Genomic DNA, 18,148 nt, shown 5'->3' with positions numbered 1-18,148 from the left:
CAGTAATGCCCACACCTCTGGGTGGGTGAGAGCCTGGGAGAGTGCCTGGTGGTACGCGGTCGGCGTTCGACAAAAGTGAATTCTCTCTCCCTTCCCTCATGCCCGCCGGCTCCCGGGGGACCCAGGCATTCCGGCCTCCGGCCGCCCCCCCACGCCGACCCTTACAAAGGCCCTCATTCATGCCTCGCGCACAAAGCGGCCCATTCACCCGGGTCCCTTGGGCCTCCCGCCCCTGGCCGCCCCCCGAGTCTCGCCATTGGTCTCACCCCTTGCCTGTCAGACTTCGGGTCCCGCCTATGACCGCACTGCCTAGCTCCACGCTCCGGCGCCGTTCTTTTCCCACGGCTGGCACACTCCGGCAACTTCTGATTGGCCCCGTCCGCCAGCCGCTCCTCTTGATTGGCGGGCGCGTCCCTCGTGGGCGGGTCCATAGCTTGTCGCAGCGGGCGCCGATTGGCCCCTGCTGCGCTTGTGTGGGCGGGGCTTTCCTGACTGACCCGCCTCTCTTTCTCCTCAGGCCGAAGCCTCTGGACGGCCCTGGAAGCCGGTGAGTGCCCGGGGCTCAATACCCGCCTGAGGCGGCGAAGTGGGACTGGGCCCGGGGAGGCTGGAGCTTCGGGGCTCCGGTCGGGGCTCCGGAGGCCGGCGCGAGCCGTGGGGGAGGGGCGGTGACGCGGACACACCTCGGGCGAGCAGCCGGACGGCAGCGGGGGTCGAAGGGAGGGGGGTGGGGCGGGGCGCCTACACTCCCCCAACTCGAACTCCTACTATGTGCGAGGCCGGGTCGGGGTCCTCGCCGGAGCCCCAAGCCTACTCCGCAGATGGGGAAGCTGAGGCTCGCTTTGGGACCTTGGACGCTTTAATACCTGAGTCATTGCCTTCAATCCCCCACTCCCAGATGACAGTGTTTCTATTTTCACGGGTAAAAATTGCGGACCAGAGACAGGGATCATCATGACTGGCGGAACAGAGGGGTGGGGAAAGACATCTTTGAGCCCCCACGGTGTACTTGGGCGCTTTTATTTTTATAACTAAATAATTACCTTTAATTATATTAACTCGAGATGGGTTATATTGTACCCATTTTACAGGGAGGGTAAAACAGGCTAGACAGAGGCGGAGACTGCAGGGGGACAGGGTTGAGAACAACACTTCAGAGACCAACTGTGTGCTGGGTTCCTTAACCTTTTTAATCCCACAGTAGTCCCCCAAGGAAGGCTGTAGTCTCTAATAGATGGGGAAGCAGGCTGAGAGAATTACCAGTTGGGAGGAGGAAATTGACATCTTTGAGGACCTACTACATGTTGCTCTCAAATCCCCTCTTTAGAATGACAGAAAATGGTCTGGGCTTGAATCCCATTTCTCCCTTTTACTGACTGTAAGACCTTGAGCAGTTTACTTCGTTCACCTCTCCATGCCTCAGTTTCCCCATCAGAGAAGTGGAGATGCTGACTGTCCCTATCTTACTGGTTTTTGAGATCATTCTATGAATTTGGACAGCTGTTCTAAAAGCAGGAAAACACCCGGCACATAGTAGGTGCGCTTACCACTATTTAGTCCTCAGTTCACTCCTGAGAGAACTGAACTGAAGCTCCAGAGCCTAGAAAAACATTTTGTCGTCTTCTTTAGTACTCCTAGTGCTCTCTGTGGATTGTGTGGTCCCATTTCCAGGGTCGGGAAACTGAAGTTCAGCGAGATTAAATGGTGTCGTGAGGCATTACTTGTTTAAGCGCTGGGCTGGGCACTTTCTCCCACATCTTATTCATTTCATTGGCCTCATTTCGCGGAGAGGAAAGCCGATGCCCAGAAAGCTTGAGCGGGATTTGAACCCCCGGAGTCCTCAGCCCTCTCTGACGCGGGTCCTTGACCTTTGCTCGCCAGAAGAAGGAGGGGTCCCTGGCGCTGCTGCTGCCGCCGCTGCCGCCCACCTGGCAACAGGCTTATCCCCGCCTCCCGCCATCCCCCTGTCTAGAACCTTGCAGCTCCAGGACCCGCCCCCTTCCCAAGCCGGGCAGGTGCTGGGTGACATCAGAGCCGGGCTCCCTCCCGGTGACGTGACGTGGCCCCGCCCCGCGCTGGACCGCGGAGGTAGCCGCACCTGAGAGCTCGGAAGAGGACGGGGGATTCCCGTGCCTCCTCCCCATCTTCCCGCTTCCTGTACCAAGCCGGCGCCCCCAAGGTAGCCCCGAGGATCCGCGGGTTGAGGGGACAGCTACACTTGGGTCTCAGGGAGATGGGAGTTGGGTGCTGGGATTCCGAGATCTGAGGAGAGGGGCTGGGGGCCAGGAATCGCAGGTCTGATTAAGGACTGCTCTGGGACTCTGGGCTCCTAGATCTGGAGTGAGGAAGGCACTGGCGCCAGGACTCTGTGTCTGGGAGCCTGAATTTGTGGGTCTTGAAGGAGGAAGGGGCTGGGAACCTGGACTCCTGGGTCTGGGGGCCCATATTTCCGAGTCTGGGGGCAGAGTGGACCCCTGAATCCTAGCACTAGACTTAGGTCAGAGGGCCAGATGCCAAGGGCCCCAACCCCTGCCCCAGGGGCGGATCCCTGGCTCCTTTTCCTTTCCAGCTCAGCAGTCTCTGCCCCTCCCAGGGCAGGTGCTTTCACCTGCGCTGGTGACAGAAATGAGCCCTGGCAAAGGTGTTCCTGCAGGCTAAGGAGGGTGGGGCTGCCAAAGGGGCAGGCCCACCTCATCAGAGCTGTTATCAGCCCTCAGAATCTGGATGTGCCAGGCGTCCTCAGCTCTAGCCCGCCTGCAGTAAGGTGAGGGGGCTCGGACTCATGGGTCCAAGGGAGGAGGGACTGGGGGCCCAGATTCCTGGCTCTAGGGAGGGGAACCATAGGGCTGGGTGATTGCAAAAAAACTCCCAAACCCTTCCTGGTCAAAGGCCGAAGGCTGGAGAGGAAGTGGGTGGGGTGAGGGTGGGGGTAAAGTCCCAGGGATGGGACTTGGCTGTGAATGGATCAGGGCCGCACGGGAGGCCTGGGGTGAGCCTGGGCAACTTGGGGCCTGGGAAGTGGAGAAGTGGTATCCAACGGTGGGAGAAGCCTGCTGTTTGACTGCAGGGGCCTTGGGTTTGAGGCCCGAGAGCATCAGGACCAAACGTCACGGGGTGGGCTGGGGGCCTGGGACTGCTGGTGGTGAGGAGAGGGTCTGGGGGGAAGAGGGACATGTGGCCTGGAGCTGAGTTTCTGGGTGAGGGAAAGACAAGAGCCTGATGGGACCAGATTTCGGGAGGCCCCAAGAGGAGCTGGGTGTCTGGAGGGACTTCTCCAGGGATATGTCGGAGGTCGGGGGGCCTGGAGGGCAGAGTCAGAAGCACCGAGGTGGGAGAGACAACATCGGGGGGTTCCTGTGACAGGGGTGGCGGAGGCCAGGCAGTGATGTGGCCGTTTGAGGAGAGAATAGAGGCCGACTTTTTCCCTGACCTGTGCTTAGACTGCTGTAGAATTGCCGTGCTCTCTTCACTACTGGTCTGCAGCCCCTTTAAGGGCGGGGAGGGGTCTAGCACAGGCTGGCTCCCCCAGTGCCTCTGCTATCAGCTCACAGCTCATCTTGGGTTCTGACTGTCTGAGACTAGAACTGTCCGAGACTAGATCACCCCCAGACCAGGAGCTCCTCAAAGCAGGGCCCTGTCTGACTCATCTCTGGGTCCCCAGACTCACTCTGGGCAGAACCTGGTGCTTGAGTAGCCTCAGGGAATGTTGAGTGAATGCAGACGTGAATGAATGGGGCCAGTCTCCCCATTATAAAGAGCAGGAAGTCAGGTCACAGGGAAGGAAGCCACTAACGGAGGGATGAGATTCAGGTCTGTTCCGGGGTACACCAGAGGCGGTCAGGGAACCTGAGTTACAGGAATCAGATTGACACCCTCCTAGGGCTCACATCGATGAGATCAAGGTCCTCATCACAACACAATCTGACCCCTTTGGTCCCTAATCTTGCCTTACCTACCACCCTCTCCGCCTGGATCACCTGGCACCAGCCACACTGGCCTCTCACAGTGCCACAGACATACAGGCACACACCTGCCCCAGGGCCTTTGCAGGGAGCTATTTTCCCAGCCTGGAATGCTTTTCCTCCTGACGTTCCCATGGCCTGCTTCCTTCATCTCCCTCAGATCTTTATTCTGATGCCACATCAAAGAGGCTTTCCCTGGCCACCCCAATTAAAACTTCAGCTCCCCTCAACTCTAACATCTCCTGTTCCCTGCTTCATTTTTCTCCTTGGCACGTATCATCATTTAACATACTATATAATTTACTTATTTATCTTTGAATCCATCTCCTGGCATTAGAGCAGTGCGAACTCATACAAATACAATGCAAGCCAAATGTGTCATTTAAAAATTTCTAGCCACTTTAAAAATAAAAAAGTAAAAAGGAACAAGTGACATGAATGTTAATGATATATTTTATTTAACCCAATATATCCAAAATATTATCAGTGCAATATGTCATCAAATGTAAAAAACACGAATGAGCTTTTTGCTGTACTGTCTTTGAAACTGGGTGTGTGTCTTATGCTCAGAACCCACCTCAGTTTGGATTCTCCATTTCAACTTTCCAGTAGCCATACAGGGCCATGGCTCCCGAAATAGCCAGAGCAGGGCTAGAATGTAAACACCTTAGGAAGGCAGGGATCTTTTTCTGGCTTGTTTTTGGCTATATGGCTGATACCTTGAATAGTGCCTGGCTCACAGCTTGGCTTATTAAAGAATTAATTCTTTTTTTTTCTTTTCTTTTCTTTTTTTTTTTTGCTGTACGCGGGCCTCTCACTCTTGTGACCTCTCCCGTTGCGGAACACAGTCTCTGGACGCGCAGGTCCAGCGGCCATGGCTTACGGGCCCAGCCGCTCCGCGGCACGTGGGATCCTCCCGGACCGGGGCACGAACCCGTGTCCCCTGCATCAGCAGGCGGACTCTCAACCACTGCGCCACCAGGGAAGCCCTAAAGAATTAATTCTTAAAAATTTATTTTATTGAAGTATAGTTGGTTTACAATGTGGTGTCAATTTCTGCTGTACAGCAAAGTGATTCAGTTATACGTATATATATTCTTTTTCATATTCTTTTCCATTATGGTTTATCACAGGATATTGAATATAGGTCCCTGTGCTATACAGGAGGACCTTGTGGTTTATCCATTCTATATATAATAGTTGGCATCTGCTCATCCCAAACTCCCAATCCTTCCCTCCCTCATCCCCCACCCCTTGGCAACCACAAATCTGTTCTCTATGTCTGTGAGTCTGTTTCAGTTTTGTAGATAAGTTCGTTTGTGTCATATTTTAGATTCCACATATAAGTGATATCATATGATATTTGTCTTTGTCTGACTTACTTCACTTAGTATGATAATCTCTAGGTCCATCCATATTGCTGCCAGTGGCATTATTTCGTTCCTTTTTTAATGGCTGAGGAGCATTCCACTGTATATATGTACCACATCTTTGTCCATTCATCTGTTGATGGACATTTAGGTTGTTATTAAAGAATTATTGAATCAGGGATTCCCTGGGGGTCCAGTGGTTACGACTCGGAGCTTTCACTGCTGTGGCCAGGGTTCAATCCTTGGTCAGGGAATTAATATCCAACAAGCCACGTAGTGTGGCCGCACACACACACACACACACACACACACACACAAACAGAATTATTTAATGAATGAATGGATAGAGAGGTGAATGGATGGAATGAGTAAAGAAAGATCTGTGGATCCGTTTTGCAGACGTGTAAATCGAGGTATGGTGGAGAAAGGCAGTGGCCACTGCCTGGGGGATCTGGGGTGGGGATGGAGCCCCCCCTCCCTGACCCTCGCCCTCTGCTCTCTCCCTGCAGACCATGGCAGCAGTGACCGTGTCGGTGCCCGGGCGAAAGGCACCCCCCAGGCCGGGCCCAGTGCCCGAGGCGGCCCAGCCGTTCCTGTTCGCGCCCCGTGGGCCGGGCGTGGGGAGTGTGCCCGGGGGCTCGGCCATGTCCCCGCAGGTGGAGTGGACAGCACGGCGCCTGGTGTGGGTGCCTTCGGAGTTGCACGGCTTCGAGGCGGCGGCCCTGCGGGACGAGGGCGAGGAGGAAGCCGAGGTGGAGCTGGCAGAGAGCGGGCGGCGGCTGCGGCTGCCGCGGGACCAGATCCAGCGCATGAACCCACCCAAGTTCAGTAAGGCCGAGGACATGGCTGAGCTGACCTGCCTCAATGAGGCCTCCGTGCTGCACAACCTCCGCGAGCGATACTACTCCGGCCTCATCTATGTGAGTGGCCTCCTTCCCCGGGAGGGCATTGCCCGGGGTGCGGGTCTGGGTGTCAGCACCACAACTTGAACCAACCTGAGGCTATTTATAATCTTCATCCCATGTCGTATGACTCTGCCTACGCTTACTTGCCAAATGATAAACTGTTGCATATCAAGAGTGCCGCAGACCCCATTGGGGGCGTCCTGTAATATTATAGGGTAGATGCTCCTTATTATTTTCCTTAAGTTAAAAAAATTCTGAATCCTCAAATATAACACATCCAAAGGTTTTGAGAAAGGGATATGGATCTGTAGTGATAATTAATGGGAGCCACTGAGTATGGAAAACTTCATGCCTGCCTCTGTGCATTTGTTTCCTTTCATCTTGCAAATAGTAGAGTGTTTTATACCTAAAAGGAAACTGAGGCCCAGAGAGATTTAATAACAATAAAAACTAACATTTATTAAGCATATACTAGGCACTCTAAAATATATTGTTTCAATACATTTGCACAATTATAAAGCATTTTGTCCCCATTTTACAGATAAAGAAACTGAGGCACAGAAAGGTCAAGTTCCTTGACCAAGGTCACCCAGTTGGACTTGGCAGACGTGGGTAGTCTGGCTCCAGGCCCCACCACTTTGCTATGACGCCTCTTGGGATTAAGACGGGATTGACGATAGTGAGGTCGACTATGGTCTAGTCTCTGTTAAGCATTCACTGTCTAACATTAAAAGCAAACAGGTGGAGTAGGGCAGCAGTTCTTAACTCTGCCTTCAGGTTAGAATCATGTTAGGAATTTAAAAAAAATACCAACACTCAAGCCCCGCCTCACCTCATTTAAATCAGGCTCTCTGAGGGTGTGACTGGTCTTTTTAATAAGCTTCCAGGGTGGTTCTAAGGAACAGCCAAAGCGTTATTCAGAGCAAACAAGATTAGAGAGAGTGACAGGGAATATGGACAATAATAATGAGAAATAATGATCATGGGTGGCTAGCAAATATTTATCAAGCACTTGTGATGTGCCAAATACTGTTCTAAGTGTGGGTTATCAGCTCACTTCTGGGGTGGATCTTGTTCTTATCACCTGATGTTTCAGGAATGTTAAGTGACTTGGGTCCCAGGTCACATGGACATGAAGGATTTGAACCCAGGCAGCTGACCCCAGAGTCATGCTCCGAACACCAGCTTAGAGTGCTGGGGCCTCACTACCTTACTCATTTCAACTGACCCCACAAGAAAAACTACAAAATACCTTGCTAAAACCCTAAAAGGAAAAGTGCTAGTTTTATATATTTTTAAAAACCACAAAACTTTAATGAGAGTAATAAAAGAATATTTCAATAAATGATGAGATGTGTCAAAAATAAAGATAAATAAACTGGCCCCAGTATCCACCCCATTAAGGGTCACAAGCACAAGATTAGAATATTTTTTATGAAATCTGATTCCTGTTTGGGGAGGAGACTGAAGTTGTGAGAGGGCCAGTGGCTGGCTCAGGGACCCTCAGCTTTTGGTGGCAGGGGTGGGATTTGAACTGAGGACTGTCTGGCCCTGGATGGAGGTGGCAGCTTCTCCAGGCTGTACTGGGCCCTTATGATTCCTCACTAACCTTTGCAAGTCCTGGGAAAGAGACCTCTATCCAGGCCACTCCCCTGGACCTCACCAAAGACAGGGGATCAGAGGGGCACCCAAAACACTGAGCCACCCTTTTCCTGTTAATAAACGCTCTGAACCCTCACGGCAACTTTGTAAGGTATTTCCTATCATCCCCATTGTGCAGCTGGGGACACTGAGCCTCAGAGAAGGGCCAGGATTTGGACAAAGCCCCACCAGCTACAAACCAGCCTAACTAGGATTTGAACCCAGGCCATCTGACTCCAGACCCTACATCCTATCCACTGCATTAGGAAGATTATTGGGAAAGTTCAGGGGAAAAAATGGTAAGGCCTGAGCTAAGGCTATGGCCCGAGAGCCAGAGAATTGGGACCTGACAAAGTGAGATGGAAGATTCCAGAAGCCCAGACAGGAAGCAAATAGGGCCTTAACAATAATCATTAGCAATTAATGAGGGCCTGCTTCCTCCATCAGGAGCTGTTCTAAACTTCTTTCCAACATGATCTGTTGACCCCCGTCTCCACATAAGGCTGTGAGGTAGGGGTTATCACCTCCTTTGTCCACGGCTTGGAGAGGAGAAGCCATTAGCCCAGGAGTAGCTAACAGCTAACATATTAAACACACACAGGGAGCTCGCTGGAGGTCCAGTGGTTAAGACTGCAGTGGCAGCGCGGGTTTGATCCCTGGTAGGAGAAGTAAGATCCTCGCGTGCCGTGCGTAAATAGATAGATAGATAGATAGAGAGAGAGATAGATAGCATGCACAGGGCTCCAGGGCCCACGCTGAGCTCTGTACTTGCAATGGGAACTTGTGGATGGCTCCCAGCAGCCCTCTGTGGAAGCACTGTTCCCGTCCCTGTGTGATGAGAAAATGGGACCCAGAAAAGTTAAGGTGCTTGCTCAGGCCACGCAGCTAGAAGATTCAAGCTCCACCTTGTTCGTCCTCGGGCCCTGCTTAATAAATACTAACTGGCCAACTGGTGATGGGGAAGACGGCGCTTCCCAGTGCAAGGAGTGGGGGCCGTCCGGGGTTCTAGAAACCCAGTTTCTGTCGCTAATAGACTATTTGGCCTTGAGTGGCTCACGGTCTCGGTCCCTTCACTGGGATGCTCAGGGCAGGAAGGGAACCCATCTGCCGGACAGTGGCCACGTTCTCTGCTCCGTGAGGCACTGGAAGATGCATGGTGGCGTGCCACTCTCAGAATCCTTCTAGACTGTGGGGGGGTTACAGCTCCATTTTACCAGGACTGGCAACTGAGGCTCAGAGAGGGCGAGCCCCTTGTGCTAAGTCACACAGGGCTCGAAACCCAGGATGACGTGGCGTCCGAATCTGATTGAACTCTTAGCTTTCAGGTGGGATGGGAACGTGAGCGTCTTGGGACCCATGACTGGAGTGCCTTTTATGGGGCCCCGCCTTGGGCTGGCTGGTTTTTATTCATTATCATCCTTAATCCCCACAGCCTCTGTAATGAGATGGGGAGGGTTTCTCAGGGAGAAAACCGAGACTGTGGGGAGAGTCACGGGGCTGAGGAGAGGGGGAGGCAGGGAGTTGCACCCGGTGGGTCTGCCTTCAGAACCCCGAGGGCTGGAGCAGCCACCCCAGACCCTTCCAGCCAGGTTTTCCGCAGCTGTGCCCTGGCCACTCAGGTGTCCCCGACCCTCTCTAGGCACACCAGCCTCTGCCCTTTGCCCCCTGGCCTTGGCAGCCAGCTCAGGTTCCATCTGGGGTGTCGCCCTGGCCACAAAGTATGGTTGGCAGGAGGGGGCTGAGATGGGAAGTGGCACGGGTCGGGGAGGCTCCTCTGTCAGCCAGGAGTGGGGGCCTGGGCGCCAGCAGCCATGAGATACCCTCCCTGGGAATGTGGTCCGGCCGCCCTGCCCTGGAGAGCTCCTGGGAGCTGCTGGCAGGGAGGGCAGACACCCAGCAAACCGGTTGTCCTGCTCCGGACTGGCCACCCACCCTCCCATCCTTAAAAGCTTGGCACCTGGGAACCAGGCAGCCTGTGGTGGCCACACCCTCGCTCTGCTTGAGAAACTCTAGCCATCTGAGAGCTTAAAGCAGTTCTGCTACCAACCAACAAGTAACCGGCTAGCCATTTAACTAGCTAAGTAGCTAACTAGCTGGCCAAGTAGCTAACTGGTTTCATAGTTAACTAGCTAAGCCCCTAAGCAGCTAACTCTCTGCTGGATTAGCTAGCTTAGTTCAGCTAACTTAGCTCGTTAGCTCTCTGGGTTGGTTTAGCTAGGTGATCGGTTAGCTCTCTAGCTGTCTTAAGTGCCTCTATCCATCCTAAGTGCATCTTGTCTACCCGAGGCTCTGTCCGAGCTGGAACACTTCTTAAACCATTACAGGGTCCTGCACTCAGGCCCAACAGCTGTGTGGACAAATTCAGGGTGTCCATGAACTTGGATGCAAAAAAAAAAAAATTACATCTTTATTTTCACTCACCTTGAGAACCTGTTTAGCATTTCCTCCAATAAGAAGGAACCACCAAGACGGTTGTGGAAGCAGGTCCTGTGAGTCTGTTATGAACAGAAACTGCAGACAAGCTCTGTGTTTCAGTTGCTACAGATACTGGGAGCACCCTTCCAGAAATATTCTGTGTGTATTCAAGCAAATTCATAAAAATATTATTCTTGCACCCCTTTCAATGCAAACAGTTCTTACCTTGTCTCCTTTCCGTGATAATGTTTTGGAGATAGTTCTCCACCTGTATACAGTACACCAGAAACATCATAGGAATCCATGGTATGACCGTGCATCCAGATTGTCTCCAGTCTTTTGCTGTTTTAAAAATGATGCTACAGATGAACTTGCACATGGTCCTTTCACGCATGTGCGAGTCCAAGCAGTGACAGGGCTACAGAGCCTACATTCTCTCTGTGTGTGTGAATCCTCATCTGTACAGCACCTTTGTGCAATTTGGAAAGCTTCTTTTCAACCATCAGCCTGAAACTGTAACAAATGTTCAAATCTACATTGTCACGGTGTGAATGGCAGCCCCTTTGTCAGATGTCCTTGTGCAGTGCACAACCTGCCCAGCTGTACACGGCAGCCCCATACTGCCCTCTGGGCCACAGGCAGGCAGCTAGCTGAGGCCCTCTCCTTCTTGCCCACTGCAGACCTACTCCGGCCTTTTCTGTGTGGTCATCAACCCGTACAAGCAGCTTCCCATCTATACGGAGGCAATTGTGGAGATGTACCGGGGCAAAAAGCGCCACGAAGTGCCGCCCCACGTGTACGCAGTGACTGAGGGGGCCTACCGAAGCATGCTCCAGGGTGAGTGTGGGGCTTGGGCTGCTGGAGGCGCCTCTTCAGTGGGGACTGGGCTGGGGGGTCAGGATCGGATGACAGGTCAAGGATTTCAGACACTGTGAGGCTTCTTCGTGGGGCAGGAGGTAACACAAGTGGAAGGCTGAGTGGGCAAGGCTCTGGGTCCTACCGGACAGGCCCCTTTTCATCTGTCTCTCTGTTCGCCCCTTCCCTCAACAAGTCTCATTTGGGACCTCACTGTTGCCAGCTCTTGCAAAATTCCTCTTGAAACAGTGATTCTTAAGACTGTTGATTCATTCAGCATTTATATTGTTGACACGATCTACATTGTCATGGGTGAATGGCTGCCCCTTAGACGATGGGCAGCGTGGGGTCGCTGTGTACAGCTGGGCAGGCTGAGCACTGCGCAAGGATGTTCGTCAGAGGGGCTGCCATTCACCCCATGACAATGTCGATCAGTTCTGACAAAATTCCATAATTCCCGTGTAGTATTCATACTATACTCATTAGGTATTTATTATGTATACATACATACATATATATATATATATAATACCTGCAAATACCTGCATTATGCACTCAAAAATATTTATATATAATGTTTTTATAGTCACATTATAAATTTGTATTTAGTCAGAGGTAACATTTTATTTGGTTATATAATCTAATTTGTTACATACTTTTTATACTAGTTAATATAACTTAGGAATAAATGTTCAAGAAAATAAGAGTGAGCGCCTACTCTGGGTCAAGCACTTTTCAGGGATGAACACATTTAACGTCACAGCCACCTTATGAAGGAGGTGTGCTCGTTATCCCTGGTTGCCAGATGGGGAAACTGAGGCATAGAGCAGCACAGTCACTGCCCACCATCCCACTGGTGGGTCAGTGGCTGAGGTAGGATTCGAACCCAGGGCCCCCAGCTGCTGCTTGCATGTAGGTCGTACTGTGTATCATGTCCTCGTCCTGGGCTGGGCACTGTTGAGTTTTGACATGTGACCCTCCTGGATTCTAATACCTGACCCCGACTCAGCCTCTTGCTTGCTGTGTAACCCTGGGAAAGTGGCTATCCCTCTCTGAGCCTCAGTGTCTTTTTTATCTTTTTTTGGGCCACACCATGAGGCTTTGCAGGATCTTAGTTCCCCGACCAGGAATTGAACGTGGGCCCCAGCAGTGAAAGTGCCGAGTCCTAACCACTGGACCACCAAGGAATTCCCCCAAAGCTTCAGTTTCCTTGACCTGTAAAATGGAGACAATAAACTCCAACTGAACAGAATGTGATTCAAGAAACTTCAATTTGAACCCCTACCATGTTCCTCCTTTTGCTGAGCATGTGAAATTCAAAGACGTGAGAGCAAGATTCTGGATCCCAGGTTCAGCCCTGGATACAAAACAGGCCACAAAACTGTATTATATACTAGCTGGTATATTATAAAAAAAATTGTTTTTGAAGATTCTCTCTGAGTTCTGACTATGGCCCTGTGAGGTAGGGGCTGTTTTGAGCCCCATTTTTCATCTCCGAGATTCTTTTCTTTTCTGGCCACGTGGTGCAGCTTGCGGGGATCTCAGTTCCCAGACCAGGGAGTGAACCCAGGCCACGGCAGTGAAAGCCCAGAGTCCTAATCACTAGGCCACCAGGGAACTCCCCTAGTTTATGTGCTTTTATCCCCCACTCAAGCAGATGCTCCATGAGGGCAGGGACCTTGCAAATTCCCACTGCCCTCAGTGTCTGACACTTAGTAGGTGGTCAGTGTGCATTTGTTGAAGGGTTGTATCAAGCCCAGGGTGAGCGCAGGAGGAGATGGTGGGGACTGAGCTGTGCTCTCTGCCCTCAAGTTGGGCAGATGACCCACCAATGGGCCACCAGTCACCATAACTACGATTCTGTGGCCTGTTTTCTATTAGAGGCTGAGCCTGGGGTCCAGGATCTCACTCTCATGTCTTTGAATTTCACACACTCAGCACAAGGCAGCACATGGTAGGGACTCAAATTGAAGTTTGTTGAATGAATCACATTCTGTTCAGTTGGAGTTTGTTGTCTCCATTTTACAGGTGAGGACACAGGCTCAGAGAGGGGTAGCTGCTTTCCCAGGGTCACACAGCAAATAAGAGGTTGAGTTAGGGTTAGGTATTAGAATCCAGGAGGGTCACATGTCAAAATCCAAGCTTTTCCTTAGCCCTTGGGAAGGATTTTGAAAAGAGGGTGGCCAGTGTCTCGCTGGAGAAATCCTCCCAGGTGACACATCCCCCTCTGTCCCCTACAGATCGCGAGGATCAATCCATTCTCTGCACGTGAGTAATCCTGAAGGACTTTCTGGAGGAAGTGGGGTCCCGGCTGGGCGTGGCTCTGCTTGGAATGGGCGGGGCTTACCTCGGAACATTGCTGACCCTTTTTGTTTCCCTTTGTGCCCCCCCTTAGCGGGGAGTCTGGGGCTGGGAAGACAGAAAACACGAAGAAAGTCATCCAGTACCTCGCCCACGTGGCATCATCACCAAAGGGCAGGAAGGAGCCGGGTGTCCCGGTAAGTGACCTGCCTTGGGACATACTCTGGACCCTGCCACCAGTAAGTCCCCCTCCATCTCAGGTTCTGCTTCCCCCCATAACTAACTCCCTGCCTCCCTCATGGAGGGACACAGTTGTGGGTCTTCTTCTGGCTGCCCATGCCCCCCTGTGTCCCTACTGTGTGCCTGATACAGTGCTGGGAGCAGAGGCAGGGTAGACACAAAAATGTGAAGGCCAGTCCTTGGCCTCATTGGCCCTTGGAACAGCACCTGGCCCACAGTAGGTGCTAACATTCCAGAGCATCCACTATGTGTCAGGCCTGTTTAGGTTCCGGCAATGCCCAGGTTTGCTCTATAAGTGAGCATTTATATAGTGCTGGTCCCTTTGCTTCTATTACTGTAACACTCCAGTGAGGTGGGTGTGGTCTTCCTGCGTTAAAGACAGGAAACCAAAGTCACAGCTGGGGTGAATTGGTTGTCCGAGGCCGCACACCCAGGAAGGGCCAGCCTGGATTCAAACCCCAGGTGCTGTGGGTACCCCCCCGATGCCACCCCACTCCACATGGCTAGTTTCCCCAGCCCCTCGTCTCTCCACCTCACCCCACCCACCACCTGAGACCACCAGTTCACCTGTGTGTCTGTCCACGTTCCATGTGCTGTGTCCTGGTCCGTGTCCTGGTCCGTGTCTCGTGTCCTGTGACTTCCTCAGGCCTCCACCAGCACCGTGTCTTATGTGAGTAGTGGGGAATTACCTCGAGTCCTGTCACCCCTAATACCACCTGGGTCACCCCAAACCACAGTCTTCCTGGCAGACAGGGCCCCCTCAGGCACTGATGGTCACCCCTGCCAGGAAGCCACGTTACCACTTAAGACAGTCCTGCTGTGTGCATGCCCAGCCCCACACTGTCATTTCACACAACCCTACTGTGTGCACACAGGCCCTCCCCACCCCGCTGTTGCTTATGGCAGCCCTACTGCATGCACACACCTAGGGCCCATGCTGCCATTTAGTGTGGTCCTACCGCACATGTGCAGACCCCAACCACACAGCCGTTTCTGTTAGCCCTACTGTGTCTGTGCAGACTGGCCACAGATCCCACCGTGAAACAACCCAGAGGCCAAAACTACCATTTATTGTTGATCTGCTAAATATATGCAGACAGAGCCCACAGACACCACGAGTTCACACAACCCACAGACCCACACTGACAGTTATGGTAGGCTTAATGTGTACACCCAGCTCAGGCTAGTGTCTGAGGGCTCACAGGGCATTTAAAGAAATAGTTGGTGTCTTTGAGAGCCTGGCTAGGAAAGAGGGGAAGGGGATTGCTGTTGACTGAGCACCTACTATGTTCCTGGCTCTGACACTGAGGTGGCTGTAGGGAAGTTCAGAATAAGATCCCTACCCATGGGGGTGGGGGGAGGGATAAATTGGGAGTAGGGGATGAATAGATGCACATTACCATATATAAAATAGATAAACAGGGCTTCCCTGGTGGCGCAGTGGTTGAGAGTCCGCCTGCCGATGCAGGGGACGCGGGTTCGTGCCCCGGTCTGGGAAGATCCCACATGCCGCGGAGCGGCTGGGCCCGTGAGTCATGGCCGTTGAGCCTGCGCATCCGGAGCCTGTGCTCCGCAACGGGAGAGGCCACAACAGTGAGAGGCCCACATACAGAAAAAAAAAAAAAAAAAAAAAAGATAAACAACAAGGATTTACTGTATAGAACAGGGAACTATATTTAGTATCTTGTAATGAACTATAATGGATAAGAATCGGAAAAAGAATATAGGTATATACATATATATGTAAACCATATCATTTTGCTGTATACCTGAAACTAACACAATATTATAAATCAACTATACTCCGATTTTAAAAAAAGGTTCCTGTCTTAAAAAAATAAAAAAATAAAAAATCCCTACTCATGGATCAGCCTGACTGGGGGAGGAAACTACCAAACTGCCAAACAGTTTGAAGCACTTTACATAGATGGTATAGATTTTTCTTTAATTCTACAAGTGATACATGAGTACATATTCACCGTAACAACAACAACAGCAACAAAAATCAGATAAAGTGAAATTCCCCTTTCCTTCTCTCAGTCCTCCTTCCTTGGAGTGTCTTATGCTGTTGACAGTTTGGTGTGTATCCTTGCAGACCTTTCTCTAAATGTTTACAGACATGTGTCTATCCTTATAGAAATAGGAGTCCTGTTTTGTGGTGTGCTTTTCCCTCAATTTATTTTTTATTAATGGGATCACACTGTAGGTATTTTCCTGCAACTTGCTTTTTGTTTTGTTTTGTTTCCACTAACAATGTATCCTGGAGATGTTTCCTTGTTCCCTTCACAGTAGACTGAAGGGCAAGACCCAGATGCGGGAAAGAGGGCACACACCCGGACACACAAAGGCCCCTCACACACAGACACTCAGCCAGCTGTGACACAGACCCACCCCCCTTACAGCTGGGCCAACCCCCCTCCCCCCACTGACGGGTCATCCCCCGCGCCCCTGCAGGGTGAGCTGGAGCGGCAGCTTCTTCAGGCGAACCCCATCCTGGAGGCCTTTGGCAATGCCAAGACAGTAAAGAATGACAACTCCTCCCGATTTGTGAGTGCTGGGGGAGGGCGGTGCCTGGGCCTGAGTCAGTGAAACAGGAGCTGGGAGTTGAGGAGGATGGTGGAGGGGAGGCAGGATGTGTGGGTCTGTTGAAGGAGGAGGGGCCTGGGGCCCGTGGCTCCTAGGGCTGAGGGATGAAGGAGCTGGGGACCTGGGTCCCGAGGAAAGAAGTCAAAGGGGCCTGGACCTTGAATTCCCCTGGGAACCGTCCCCCGAACGGGAACCTCACGACTGGAGTGGGGTCCAGTGGAGGGAGAAAGCAGGAGGCGGCCCTGGCTCTGGGAGGGGTGAGTGGGGGTGGCGGTGCTCCCTGGGCCCACGGGATCCTTGGCTAAGTCCCTCCACCCGCTTCCCTCGCAGGGCAAATTCATCCGCATCAACTTCGACGTTGCCGGGTACATCGTGGGCGCCAACATCGAGACTTGTATCCTCTCACCGCCCGGAGGGGTGCCTGGTGGGGGGACGAGGGGTGGCAGCCAAGGAGGGTGGCTCTTGGGGTCTCACCGCGTACGGAAAACAGGCGTCCACACTCTCTGGGAAACCTGGCTCCCTGCAGCTCAGAAACTGTGCCTCAGTTTCCCCCTCTGCAGAAGGGGAAGGATCCTAGAACCTCAGGAAGGGGCAGAGGCGGCATCTCCACGCGAAGGGGGGAGGGCGGGGCCTCCCGGACCGTTTAGGAGGCCAGCCCAGCCTCGCTATGGGGCGGGGTGGGGGGGGGGCGCGGTGGTCGGCTATGACTTAACCATAGAGGAACGTCGCGAGCGCAGGCAGCAACAGGGGAAGGCGTGTGGGGCTGAGTGGGGGGAGCGGACAGCGCCAGCTTCCAGAGCCTTGCCCCGTGGAGGCACGTGGGACGTGCTTAATTCCCAGGTATGCCAACACGTGTGAAATGTTTTCTACCAGGCACGCTCATCAGAGACTCCGCGCCCAGGGTTTTTACTGGGGGCTGATCACATAGGCACCCTCTCTCTGGCACGTACCCAAATTCCAGAGTCCCCGAAGGAAAGCGGGTGTTCAGAAGAAACCATGTCGTTTTGCACAAACAGTTTAGGTGCAGGGAGCCCCTCCTATCAGCCAAGGAAGGCTGGGAACCCTCCCGAAATCCAGATTCCCAGACACCAGCCAGAGGCGGGCCTTGCAAGCCGGCTGACTCAGGCCAGCTGTGTCAAACCTTTCCCGTGCAAACCTTTCGGTAGGAATTTAAAAGATAAAACCCAGAAGCTCCAGGAGTGCAGAGCTTAAGAGAACAGAGCGAAGAAATCACACCCACCCGCGTTCGAATCCCAGCTCTGACACTTTGAGGCTCTTGAGCACGTGACTTGACCTCTCCGGGCTTCTTTTTCCCCCTCTATGGAAGGGGACGGATCATTGAACCTACCCTGGAAGGGTCTGAAGTGAGGCAGGTTCTTAGCATGACCCCTGCCACATCGTAAGCACTCAAGCATGAGCTGTCTGGGAATTCCCTGGCAGTCCAGCGGTTAGGACTCAGGGCTTTCACTGCCGAGGGCCCGGGTTCAATCCCTGCCTGGTCGGGGAACTGAGATCCCACAAGCCGTGTGGCACGGTCCAAAAAAAAAAAAAAAAAAGAGCTATCATTATTAGAAATGATTAAATTAGCAGTGTCCTTATAATGTTAATATTTTTAATAATTATTCATTGCAATGTGGTTGATATTCATAACAAATTATATCCCCATCCCCGCGGTATCTAAGCTCACTGTCCACGCCCCCCCCACCCGGTAATCTGGGGGAGGGTTGAGAAGCAGTGTGTTGGTGAAGGTTTTTCCTAAGAGGGCTTAGGGAGCAAGGAAACAGGGATCTCGCGGTCAAGCAGCTGGGCCCCATGGACTCTGCTACCGCCTGGTAACTTCTTCCTTGGGCTCAAAGCCTCATGTCCCCTTCTG

At 52.4% G+C, this 18,148-nt stretch overlaps 1 protein-coding gene across 3 annotated transcripts in view; it reads left to right on the top strand.

Annotated features, from left to right (window-relative positions):
- The first annotated feature begins 505 nt into the window (after positions 1-505).
- MYH14 (myosin heavy chain 14) overlaps positions 506-18,148 on the top strand; it is a 90,427-nt gene continuing 72,784 nt past the window's right edge. The window contains exons 1-8 of one of the 3 annotated variants that reach the window (XM_060084631.1): positions 506-547; positions 5,842-6,252; positions 10,974-11,130; positions 13,389-13,416; positions 13,544-13,646; positions 14,336-14,359; positions 16,144-16,236; positions 16,606-16,669. In XM_060084631.1, coding sequence (XP_059940614.1) covers positions 5,845-6,252; positions 10,974-11,130; positions 13,389-13,416; positions 13,544-13,646; positions 14,336-14,359; positions 16,144-16,236; positions 16,606-16,669 — 877 coding nt within the window. In that variant the 5' untranslated portion in view covers positions 506-547; positions 5,842-5,844. Of the gene's footprint in view, positions 548-2,741; positions 2,765-5,841; positions 6,253-10,973; positions 11,131-13,388; positions 13,417-13,543; positions 13,647-14,335; positions 14,360-16,143; positions 16,237-16,605; positions 16,670-18,148 lie in introns of those variants that run through there. The other 2 variants (XM_060084630.1, XM_060084632.1) reach the window with 2 other exon arrangements.

This window comes from Mesoplodon densirostris, chromosome 19 (genome assembly GCF_025265405.1).
Source record: "Mesoplodon densirostris isolate mMesDen1 chromosome 19, mMesDen1 primary haplotype, whole genome shotgun sequence".
In the NCBI taxonomy this organism is placed as follows: domain Eukaryota; kingdom Metazoa; phylum Chordata; class Mammalia; order Artiodactyla; family Ziphiidae; genus Mesoplodon; species Mesoplodon densirostris.
The sequence above is the reverse complement of the archived record's forward strand: the minus strand, read 5'-3'. Positions and strand labels throughout refer to the sequence as shown.